This window comes from Lactuca virosa, chromosome 9 (assembly GCF_052849685.1).
Source record: "Lactuca virosa cultivar CGN04683 chromosome 9, Lactuca_virosa_CGN04683_v6, whole genome shotgun sequence".
Taxonomy (NCBI): Eukaryota; Viridiplantae; Streptophyta; class Magnoliopsida; order Asterales; family Asteraceae; genus Lactuca; species Lactuca virosa.
In genome coordinates this window covers 26,400,480-26,411,375 of record NC_136434.1, presented here as the reverse complement: position 1 = coordinate 26,411,375, position 10,896 = coordinate 26,400,480, and the positions used below count along the sequence as shown (strand labels likewise).

Sequence of the window (10,896 nt, the reverse complement as noted above, 5' to 3'; positions counted from 1 at the left end):
GTATTTTATTATATTGACCAAATTAAACTCATTTGTATTGATTTTAATTTGTTAATGTATATAACTAGCAACTAGATAAAAAATAAAAATATGATCAAATATTCAAATATAATTACTATTAAAATATAACCATGTAATAGATAAATTTATAACTACAACATGTAACTTAACAAAACAATAAAAATTTAGTCATCATATCTGTAGTTACTAATTTCATCATTTTGATCATGCTTAACTTTCAAGATTAATAAAAAAAAATTAGAATTCTTTGTATGTTTTTTCCCCTGAAAATAAAGAAATAAAAGAAATTCATTAGTGAAGTCTCTGGCTACATCAGTTCCTTGCTCTGAAAACATTATAATTTTTCTCCCGTAAAAATAAAAAGATGCAATTTATGATTTCTTTTTGCTAGAATATTATACGATGAAAACAATGCATATATTCAATACTATATTTGTTTGTTTTGTGTTTGTTAGTATATGTTGCAAATATTGACGGCAACCATTGATGATGGAATAAGATACCATGAAAGTTAACATGGAATCAACCTTTTTTCCCGTGCATGCCGTTTATGAGCCACATGTTTATAACTTTATATTATACTAACCGATAAAATGGATGGATTGGACAAAGTTGTTAAGGAGTTAAGATGGGTCATGTTGAAATGATATTCGTTTTTCTTTTCAAAAAAAAAAATGCAAACCATTCGAATATAAGCATTCTTGATTTTTTTTTTCAATTTCTGAACTGTTATAGAGAACAACTCAAATAAGTTTCAAATCACATTAACCCAAACGAAATGATAGTTTACGTTTTCTATTCATTTTTAAATTCGAATACAGACAACCATTTAAATAACATCAACTGTTACGCATTTTCAAGATCATCGTACATTCGTACTAATAAACAATTGTTCTTATGAAAAATGCAAAAAGGAAACCATGATACAAATAACAAGCAAAATAAAATAAATCATAAATGATACAAAAAATATATATTTAGTCTCAATAGTTTTTGCTAAAACCCTACATTCATGCGACACCCTAGTTCTATCACAACTTACTTCCGGAAGAAAAAAAAAATCCACACGTGGTAACCAAAATGAAAAGGCAATATGTTTCGACCTTGTTGCCCATAATCCTTGAGAAGTCTATAGGGTTCATATTGTAGTCAAAGACATGCATTGCCAAAAATCTTTTGTATACGTTGTATAATTAGTAAAATATATATTAATGCAATATATCTGGTAGTTGTGATTTTCCATCAACATAACGTCTTACATGAGATTTTATTTAGCATTAGGTTTTTTCTCGTCCAATTGTGGCTAATTAAACACACCAGGTCCAAGTCCATCGCCATATACACCATAAAAACAAGAAGAAATATAAAAAAAAACGAATCCACAAGAATTAAATCCAAAATTCCCCAGCATAACATTAATATGTTATGGAAACTTCAATTTAAGTTGATTATTTTAGACTTAGGTTTGTTCCTGAAATTGTATTCTTCAGAACAGCAACAGCAATCCAATACGATATTAAACTAGAAACTGTAGTGAATCACACTACACATATGAATGCATAATGATAACCTACCTATCTATGCAAGGCAAAAGAGTGGGTCCCATTGGTATCGTTTTTCATCCTCCTGTAGAATAACACATATGCAGCATTGGACTTGACATCATCTTCAATGATGCCTGAAACATGGCTATCATCAAACTTGTACCACCTGTTGTGATTAATAAGCTGCATCCAATTCCAATCCATCCCACAAAAGTGAAAAACAATAACAAGGAATATAAACTTATTAAAATAAGTGTAAAGTTTGTGAAGGAGCAAAAAACCTTGACATGTGCAGTATAGTGACCAGCTCCCATGTTGCCATAGTGATTGGCCAAAGCATAAAGTTGGTATACTTGACTGTTTTTGTTATTAGCAACATATGTTGACAAGTCAAAGTCATGAAGAGGGAAGTCAACAAATGTTTCTAGTTTACTTTTCATGCTCCTGCTATAGGAGAACCTTTTTAAATGGATCACTAGCACTTCCGGAAGCCTCCAAAGATCCAGTTTTTTAGTTGCTTGCCTTCTCTCTTTGCATTGAGGGCAGAACCACATGTCTTCAGGCACCAATGGTTCCTCACGCAGGAAACCTTGTATGCAGCTATAAATACTCACTGCTGATTCTGAATGAATTGGTAATGAGAGATACATGAATGGATCAAACGTAACAGACATCTTCTCACATGTAGGACAAATCAAAGTCGACTTGTATTGCCCCTGTACGTCAAAATATAAAAAAATAAAATACTACTGTAAAACATTGTCATGATAAATGATTAAAATTAAAATAATAATAATAATAATAATGAACTCACTTGGCAAACATCAACAATTATTGAATCGTTGCGAGAGATGTGATTTGCCCAGTATTCATCAGCAACTTGTTCATCGGGTCGCCCATCAGCGTCTTTGGACTTGTTATAAGGCTTCTGTTTGACCCGGTTCAGATCTTCATGGAGTCCATCCAGCAAAAAAGCAAGAAGTTCCTGACCCCACATAAAAACATCAAACATATAGTATATATTTACATTGACCTGAATTCATGAAAAGTCAACAAAGCAAAAACAAACCTGAGAATCATGTTGGCTGTGCCCAGCAAATTGTGGTGCGAAACGGGCAAGTTTTGCTTTGAATGCCCGAGGAGCAAAAGCTGCCCGACCTGCTGCCCATAACTTCCTAACCAGCTCACCAAATGCCAATGCTAGCTCTCCCTACACGAGAGTCAAGTTTTTTTTTTTTTTTTTTATAAATCTTAAAAGTGAAGGGCAAGGCATTTTAATCATCTTACCTGCATGCCTAGAGGATTTTCCCTGTTTATCTCTTGATGGAAATCTCCAAGGAAATAACAAGTGAATTGTGGTGTATGAACAAGGCATTGTATAGCAGTGTTCATGAAGCAGGTGTTTCCCAAATTAAGCAATCCGATTAAACCAACACAAGAACCACCCTTTGAGGTGGCTGCCTTGTTTGTTAAACACAAGTTTTGGAATTGTGACATGTTTGACTTGCAGGTTTTACTTTTAGACACACCATTGTCAATGTATGCACGACCATTCTTTTGAACAACAGTTTTGCAACTGCCATTGTGACCAATGACTTCCACCAGAATCTGTATAATCATTTTCATATCGAGTGAAAGAGTCTTTTAATAACTGTAATTGCAAACATACAAAAGCAACAAGAGAAAGTATATGCCAAATAGGTCCAGTTGTGTAACACACTAATGGAAACAGTAACTCACATCCTGATCCATTTGTATGTTGGCATCATCAAGCGTTGCATCTAGGTCATTCAATAAAGCATGTTTGCAACGACCATAGTAATCCCAAATGCGTACCTAAAACAAAAAAAAATATATGAAAATAACTCCTAAAGATAATCAAATGGTGAAAGACATCACTTACTTGATATGGAATAAGATGAAAAATCTCACAAGCCTTCTTGTGTAGTGCTCCAATTGTTTCCTTTCTGCTCATTTTTAAGGCATAATGGTCAACACTTGGCACAAAATGCAGTTGAAGGCGTAAAGGATATACTTCAACAGTCAATTCTGTTTGTGAAGAACCACGGGTTATAACTTTTCGAGCCAATGCAGGACCTCCACCATACCTGCACCTCATAATACATTAAATAATTATGAAGAAGAAGAAGAAGGAAGTTATGCAGGTTCATACTAACCATGCATAAAATTGATTCCAAATTGCTTCTGGGACCAATATGTAATCAGTGCCTTCTACTAATGTATCATAGATCTCAGAAGATGATTCACAGATCAAATCAGAATTGTCAATGCTTGGGGGCCTTCTGCCTGAACCTTGATACTCCATAGATGATCCATCGTTTGTAGTAACCTTGATTCTTGGGCTTTGATTAACAAATGCAGACCAAATTCGCCACCATCTGTAGGAAATCAGTGTAGATATGATTAAGTTCTTCCAACTTACTGTTACTAATGAAATATCTGAGCAAACTGAAGCAATGAATAAGTATGAAACAGAAGATGAAATATTTGAGCAAACATATGTTGTATGTATGTATAAGTCAGGACTCGGGAGTGTTCAAAAATTGAATGGCATGTGTACACATATAACAAAGCATGTAGCTGAATGCAATGGATAGATACTTTTAGCAGATTGATCCCAAGAGTGGCCTCCCATTAATGTACTATAAAACTGATTCTTAATAGTTAATATACCAACCCCTTTAAGCAAGATCTAAATCTTAATTTCTTCTTAACATGAGAATTTTATGTTCCCTAATGCTACTAAATTGCTTATCTTACAAGTTATCAATGAAAGCGGATCCCCTAAAGTTATACAAATGATGCAAGTGTAACATCCAAATCCTATAGATCTACCTAATATTAGATTTCATACCATACAACTTCATTAGTGAAGTAATTCACCAATTCACATCGGACATTCATGATGGAAATGTGATGCTAGATTTCAAATCCTTGGTTTCAGAAACTATATACTTTGCACTTCTTCTTCCTGGACTTAACTCCAACATACGGAATTCATCTGATGAAACCCCAACATCAACCTCAAACACATAAAACCCTGCAATTTTCTAGCACCAGAAAACTGGATGCTAAGCTAAGACCCTTAATTCTAACTGAAAAGGATCAACAAATTCAATCATCATCTAAAACAAGTATGTATGTAGTAAAAAGATATAGGATCCACTAGACATATACTACTAAAACCCTAATTTTTTTTAAACATCTACATTCTTCCGGAAAAGGATTTTAACATATCCGATTGCATTTGCCATTATAAATGTTACCAAAGACACAAGACTCACAAGAGACGTATAATTATAAATAGTTTTTAATGACTTGTGTTTTTTAACAAGAGCAGAGATCCTTAATACCAAGTCAAAAAGCACCTTCTCACTCCTTTTTTCAAACTCCGTCGGATACAGTATAGAGTAGTCTTCGCTAAAGTAGGTCTCGATCAGCATATCATTTATACGTTTACCAGGAAATACCATCAAGAGACCAGCTGCATAAGGCTTATGATAATTACAATGTGATTATTACCTCAGAGAAAGTAGAAAGAAGGTATCTCCTTCTTTGGCTTCAGCTTCACCTTTCCTTGCAAAGCCTGATATGACTTGTTTTTCTTCCTCCGGGGACAGATCCGTCAAATTACCATTTGCTGTTGAAATCTCCGCCATGCCTTCACTCCCTGACACACAAAATTCAACCAAGATTTTTGAGCCAATGTCGAGGAGCGTCTCTTAAAGGGTGTAAGTAAAGCTTTGAAGAGACAGAGGGTTAATTTATACCCCTAACGCGCCCAATTTAATTGCTTTCTTAGTTGGAAAATAATAATCACCTAAAAACAGTCTACATTCACTGTTGGGTTAAATTTGCATAATTCAGGTTACTTTTTAACTTTAATATTCTTCTGGTTTCAAAACTATGCTTTCTCCCACAAACTTCCATTTTATTTTAGCTCTCTTACGATAGCCACATTAAACTTTCACAGTCAGTGCTACAGATCAATATAACAGATTGATAAAGTTCTTGCATCTGGTTAAGAAATGGTTGTGGTATCAAACCATTAATTAAACTTAAGAGCCCAGATTTCTCTTGCATTTGGTTAAGAAATAGCAAGTTCATCTACAACTCCCAATTATAGAGAAGGACTATGAACTAACCTACATCAACATAAAATCAAACCAGACAAAAGCCCCAATTTCTCTTGCAGCAACCACACAACTAGATACTGAAACCCTAATCTTCCAAAACCTCTAAATTCAACCAAAAAAGGATCAGCAAATTCAATCATTAAAAAATCTATATGGGCACTACTCCCTCCTTGTCATAAGCATTAAATTTGCAATAGTAATGATTACAAACTTCTCTAATTAAAATTTCTTAATTGCACATTGTCATCGTTGATATGATCATTACAGATTCCTTATTTTGTCATTATGTGATCTAATGATATTCAAACGATTTTACTAAACTGAGCGCAGTGCATGAACGATGAAGCAGTAGATATTACACGATTTATGAGAGATCATTATCATTATTACCTTTGAGTGATTAGACAAAATGTATCTCTTTCCTTAGTTTGAGCTTCGCCGGCCATTGCAATGTCTCTCATCATCTGTCTTTCTTCCTCCGGCGACAGCTCCGGTGAACGAACACCGACCATCAAAACCTCCATCATAGATAGCTTCTTCAGATTTTCAGAGTAGAAAATACATGAGGTTTTATCATAATTTGGAGTCGGTGAAACCGGAAGCTATGCTCCTCACAACTTCCCCTGCCATGTGGTTTTCAGATTGTGTCACTGGATATGACGCCACCAGGAGGCATCCCTACCACCCCCAAAATTTTGAGGCTTCATAAAGATATACCAACATTTTTGTATAATCGATGAGAACTACCTTGGATTGTTTTTTATTTTTTTTTAATTATTTTTGTGGATCATTGACTATTTTTAAAGCTTATTTTAAATCAATAAAAAAAACTATCGTTAAAAATAATTTTTAATTTACCTGACATGTGTCACTATATAACAAAAAAATCGATTGTTTCGGCTTTTGGACATCCTAATCTAGAGTTTGGAGAGAAAGGAAAAAAAAAAAAAAAAAGTTGTAAAATAGAATAAGAAAAGAAAGAAAGGATACATATATATTCCCGACATCCAACATATAAAATATAAATCTAAAGTTAACCTTATTTTGGTTTGGGTTGTATTGGGTTGGAGTTGGACAGAGAAGAAACATTGAATCAACTTGATTCGATCCTAGAATATAATTTACTTTACAGAGTCCGAGAATCCTTCCTTTGACATTTGACACAAACTACACACATATTTACATACATCTAATAAGTAGAAAAGGACTCTACACAAGACATTTCGACAAATAACTCAAAACACAGCATGCATGATGCATCATCATCATCATCATCATCTCCAGAGTTGAGGTGAAAGCAGCTGCTGCACCTGATGACAGTAGTCAAAAGAAGCCAAGAAAGATCAAGGAAGCAAAAGTAGATTCAAGATTTTTTCTGCAAAGATGCATGGGGAAGCATGGAGTTGGTGAGTTCCTCATTAATCTTCACAGGTAGTGGTGGCATCTGTTTCATTATCTCTGGCATGTCGTTTAAGCTGCAATTTTATAAAATATAAAAAAAATAATTTAACACAATTTATCCAAACAACACTTAAAGATGACATATTTTCTTTGTTAATAACAACAGTTGAAATAACATACTCGTTCAAGATTGCAACAATGTTATTTCGGGCCTGGCAGAAGAGATTTATGTTCTCGTGCACCTGTCATGAGAGAGGGTCAGGGTACAACATCATAATCAACCCATCCTAGGGGGGGAGGGGTAATTTAGACAATTCACTCGCTATGCTAGCTTTGTTGCATTATTCAAAAATCAAAATCAAATTTTGAATTGGAGAAATATTTACCTTGAAAGCAGCAAAATTTGCAGAAATTTGATCCAAGGCCTGAGCATTTTGCTCAAGAAGCTGGCCAGCTGTACCCCCAATGGCTGCAGACAAACTACTTCAGTCAAAGAAAAACACCCAACAGATATATATATATATATATATATATATATATATATATATATATATATAACTCTTGCTTAAATTTTAAGACATAAATTACAATACATCTTTATTTTGTCCTCATTAAGTCAAAAAAGAAACTGCATCTTGTAGCAGCTACATACATATATACAGATGGAGATCGCTTAAAAAAAAAAAAAAAAAAACTAAATGGATATGCATATGTCTGAAGAAGTTAATTAATAATAATATTGGCATTTAGTTTGTTATTTATAATTGAGAAATGAGTGAGTAACCTTTGTAAGAGATACCATCATCACTGTCCATAGAAACTGCTGATTGGGCATACGGAGGGCCATTAGGACGGTTTGTAGTATGAGAAGATGACTTTACCAAATTCTCTGTTACTTTTTCCTAAAACATACAAACAAAAAACCCAAAAACAATAAATAATAATTACACTTCGCACTTCTATCTTTACTTTAATGAATCATGCAATAAACAAATCTTAACTATATATATACATAAAATAAGGACTGTCACGCCCTCGTAAACTCAAATAAACAAGATCAAATAATAAAAATCATCATCAGCCCCATAAACAAAATGGATGAGTAGTCACAAACCCATAAAATATACCTTTTTATCTTTATTTTTCCTCGACGAATTATTATCCTCTTTTCTTCTCTTGCCATTTTCCTTTTTCTGGAAAAACAAAACAAAAAAAAAACAGATAAGCAAGAGTTGATGTAGTCAATAAAGCAATGTATAATAACCAAGACAATGGAACATGGCCTCTATTTCGTACTATTCTTGCCTTAAAGATTAAAAAACTATTACATATGATTCAGTATTTATGATGCATAAAGGATTTATGCTACCATTTAACTAATTTATCTGTGTTTCTCTTTTAGCATACACAACTACTTTGGAATAATCTTTAAATGCCAAAAGAGTGACCTGAATCATAAGTTGATGTAACCAAAAGTATATTGTGATTCCTTTAGCCATTAAGTACAAAACATAATCGAGCGACAATATTAGCTCATATGTATGAAATGCATTTGAAATAAAAAGAAAACCCCCAATTATGCAGGTGGTTAGGACTTGCTTACTCAAGTTCAGATCTGATTTTTTTTTATTTTTTTTTTTTGAATTATTGAAGAAAAGAGTGTTGTAGAAAAAATCCACAGAATTAGAGGAATCATACCGACATCCATCTACAACGAAGCGCTACATCCCGAACTGTTTTATCTTGTAACTTCTTTGCTATCTTTGCATAACGCAATAAACTACTATCTGAGGCATATCTGCAAAACTCACATACAATATGAATGTTTGTAACAAATGCAAAATAACAATATATTCCTTCTTTCTAGCAGTTTATGTTTTTCTTCCGTATAATCAAAATTTTCAAGCCTAAGGTAAATCTTGGTGATTAAAGAGCAGAGAAATCATCATATGACCATAAGATCAAGCACAAAAGAAGGATTTGAATAAAGTTAGGACTTAATGGGGAAAGCCTCCTTTCACCGGTTTTCTCTGCTTTAAGCCAGAAAGTAACATTGAATACAGCTTGCAGGATTAAGTCAGGTACTGTTAAGCCTATTAAGTCAAGATGTAACTGCATAGTATTCATAAATCTAGGTTTGTTGAACTCTACGTAGGAGCTATGGGGGTGGTTGAGTTCTTTGGGTGAGGGGACCCTGACAATCTAATAATTTCCTCCAAGATTCAGCAGAATTATCGAAACATAATAACATCGCTTGAACCAAATTTTAGAAACAAAGCATGCAAATCCCAAGACCCTACAAATCTCAAAGCAATCATCAAGTCGCCAAGCAAACGATTCTACAAAACCAGACAATTCGAGATCTAACACGATAAACAAAGCAACAACGAATATCCCCAGCTGATAATGACACGAAAAAACAGAAAACCCCCAAAAATTATTATACCATCAAAGCATATGAACAATAATTAACCCCTAAAATCTCCAATTCTAGCAACGATTAACATAATAAAGAATTACATACTTAGTGAGCAGCTCTTCCAAAAGGGACTGTTCATCCGGAGCCCATTCAACCGCGAGACCAGGGTTGTGCCTTAAAGCAGATTGAGTAGGACCCACCACCGAATTCTCCTGCACGGCGGCGCCACCACCGCTGTTATTGACGGTGGTGGCGCCATTTCCATTGCTGGTTGACCCGTTGTTGTTTGCAGAAGGGTTTGCACTCGCCGCCATCAATATTCAATAAAAACACAATCTTTCTGGACTACTTTCAAATAAGTCGATTGTGAAATACTAAAAGGATTATCCGTTTGGTTTGTCGGGTGAATATAAAATTGAGATGGGGAACAAGTAGTTGACGAGAAAGGAAAGCCGATTTAAAGTTCCGATTTGTTTATAGGAAGAGGGTCAGACTTCAGAGAAAGGCAACGAGGGGGGGGGGGGGGGGGGGGGGGGGGGGGCGGATGAGAGAGAGAATCGGTAGTCAGTACGGATATGTTAAGTAAAGATCCTTTTGCCGATCCACGAGCAATTTGACCCATCTTGGGCGGTGGTGGGATCAATTTCACCCTTCTTTGAAGGCCTATATGTACAGTAAAAAGACTACTGCTCTTACTTCTTACATCTTTACAACTCGGGGGAAACTGTAAGACCAGTGGGACTGATTCATGCCATGCGTAAAACCAACCAACAATTATTATTTTGCTACCCGTGAAAGATGTTCGTACAAACCACGAATATGATGAAAATCGTTAAAAAAAATTATAACTAGACGTTTCAAATAGTTGTAAAAATTCTTTATTATGATTTAAAATTATAATAATTAGTTCTGAAAGGTTTGATGAAACTAGTTCTGATTTATGTTTTTCTTTGGAATTTTTAGGTTTAAAATAGAACGCATTTAACAAACATTCTATTTTATTTAATATTATGGACATCAGCGGCTCAACTATTTTGGGGCTCTAAGCGAACCAAAAATTTGGGGCCCTTTGGCCTTTACTATGCTCGGAAATCGAAAACGGATGAGATAAATATTTCGCAGAAATCAGAGTCGGTAGAAGAATGCAAAGTCGTTTCAGTTTCATGAGTGCAGCGATCGTTGATTTATTCTTCTGCTTCATTTATTTTGTGGTTACCGGATTGGATTTTTTAATGGACTAAACATTTGGACTGTGAAGAATATGGGGCCCCTTAGAATTGGGGCCCTAAGCCCTACCTTAAAAAACCTCAACATAGAGTCAGCCCTAATTATGGATTATGGATTCATCATAAGT

The 10,896-nt window shown here is 34.5% G+C and overlaps 2 protein-coding genes across 3 annotated transcripts; both read right to left on the bottom strand.

Annotated features, from left to right (window-relative positions):
- Positions 1-1,409: 1,409 nt before the first annotated feature.
- Positions 1,410-6,428, bottom strand: LOC145138468 (ubiquitin carboxyl-terminal hydrolase 5-like). Of its 2 annotated transcripts, XM_079072550.1 has the most exons (10): positions 6,113-6,245; positions 5,109-5,256; positions 3,743-3,964; positions 3,469-3,673; positions 3,306-3,401; positions 2,853-3,173; positions 2,635-2,775; positions 2,380-2,550; positions 1,847-2,281; positions 1,410-1,748 (listed from the first exon to the last, which is right to left on the bottom strand). In XM_079072550.1, the coding sequence occupies exons 2-10, from the start codon at positions 5,243-5,245 to the stop codon at positions 1,596-1,598; spliced, it is 1,881 nt and encodes a 626-aa protein (XP_078928676.1). In that variant the 5' UTR covers positions 5,246-5,256; positions 6,113-6,245; the 3' UTR covers positions 1,410-1,595. The 2 variants fall into 2 exon arrangements, with proteins under 2 accessions (XP_078928676.1, XP_078928677.1); XM_079072551.1 differs by lacking the exon at positions 5,109-5,256 and having other exon boundaries at positions 6,113-6,428.
- Positions 6,429-6,799: 371 nt separating this feature from the next.
- On the bottom strand, positions 6,800-10,080 carry LOC145140743 (uncharacterized). Its single transcript, XM_079074143.1, has 7 exons — positions 9,648-10,080; positions 8,822-8,921; positions 8,251-8,316; positions 7,908-8,025; positions 7,510-7,592; positions 7,304-7,365; positions 6,800-7,197 (listed from the first exon to the last, which is right to left on the bottom strand). Exons 1-7 carry the CDS (start codon positions 9,854-9,856, stop codon positions 7,086-7,088), a joined length of 750 nt encoding a protein of 249 aa, XP_078930269.1. The 5' UTR covers positions 9,857-10,080; the 3' UTR covers positions 6,800-7,085.
- Between the last annotated feature and the right edge of the window lie 816 nt (positions 10,081-10,896).

What these genes read in the sequence shown, in the direction of transcription:
- LOC145138468 (XM_079072551.1), bottom strand. Translation starts at nt 6,249, where the DNA reads ATGATGGAGGTTTTGATGGTCGGTGTTCGTTCACCGGAGCTGTCGCCG. An exon ending in TTCATCTTATTCCATATCAA is followed by an intron (nt 3,402 to 3,468) that starts GTAAGTGATGTC and finishes TTTTTGTTTTAG; the next exon opens with GTACGCATTTGGGATTACTA. An exon ending in ACAGCCAACATGATTCTCAG is followed by an intron (nt 2,551 to 2,634) that starts GTTTGTTTTTGC and finishes ATGTGGGGTCAG; the next exon opens with GAACTTCTTGCTTTTTTGCT.
- LOC145140743 (XM_079074143.1), bottom strand. Translation starts at nt 9,856, where the DNA reads ATGGCGGCGAGTGCAAACCCTTCTGCAAACAACAACGGGTCAACCAGC. An exon ending in TTGGAAGAGCTGCTCACTAA is followed by an intron (nt 8,922 to 9,647) that starts GTATGTAATTCT and finishes TGAGTTTTGCAG; the next exon opens with ATATGCCTCAGATAGTAGTT. An exon ending in ATTGTTGCAATCTTGAACGA is followed by an intron (nt 7,198 to 7,303) that starts GTATGTTATTTC and finishes ATAAAATTGCAG; the next exon opens with CTTAAACGACATGCCAGAGA.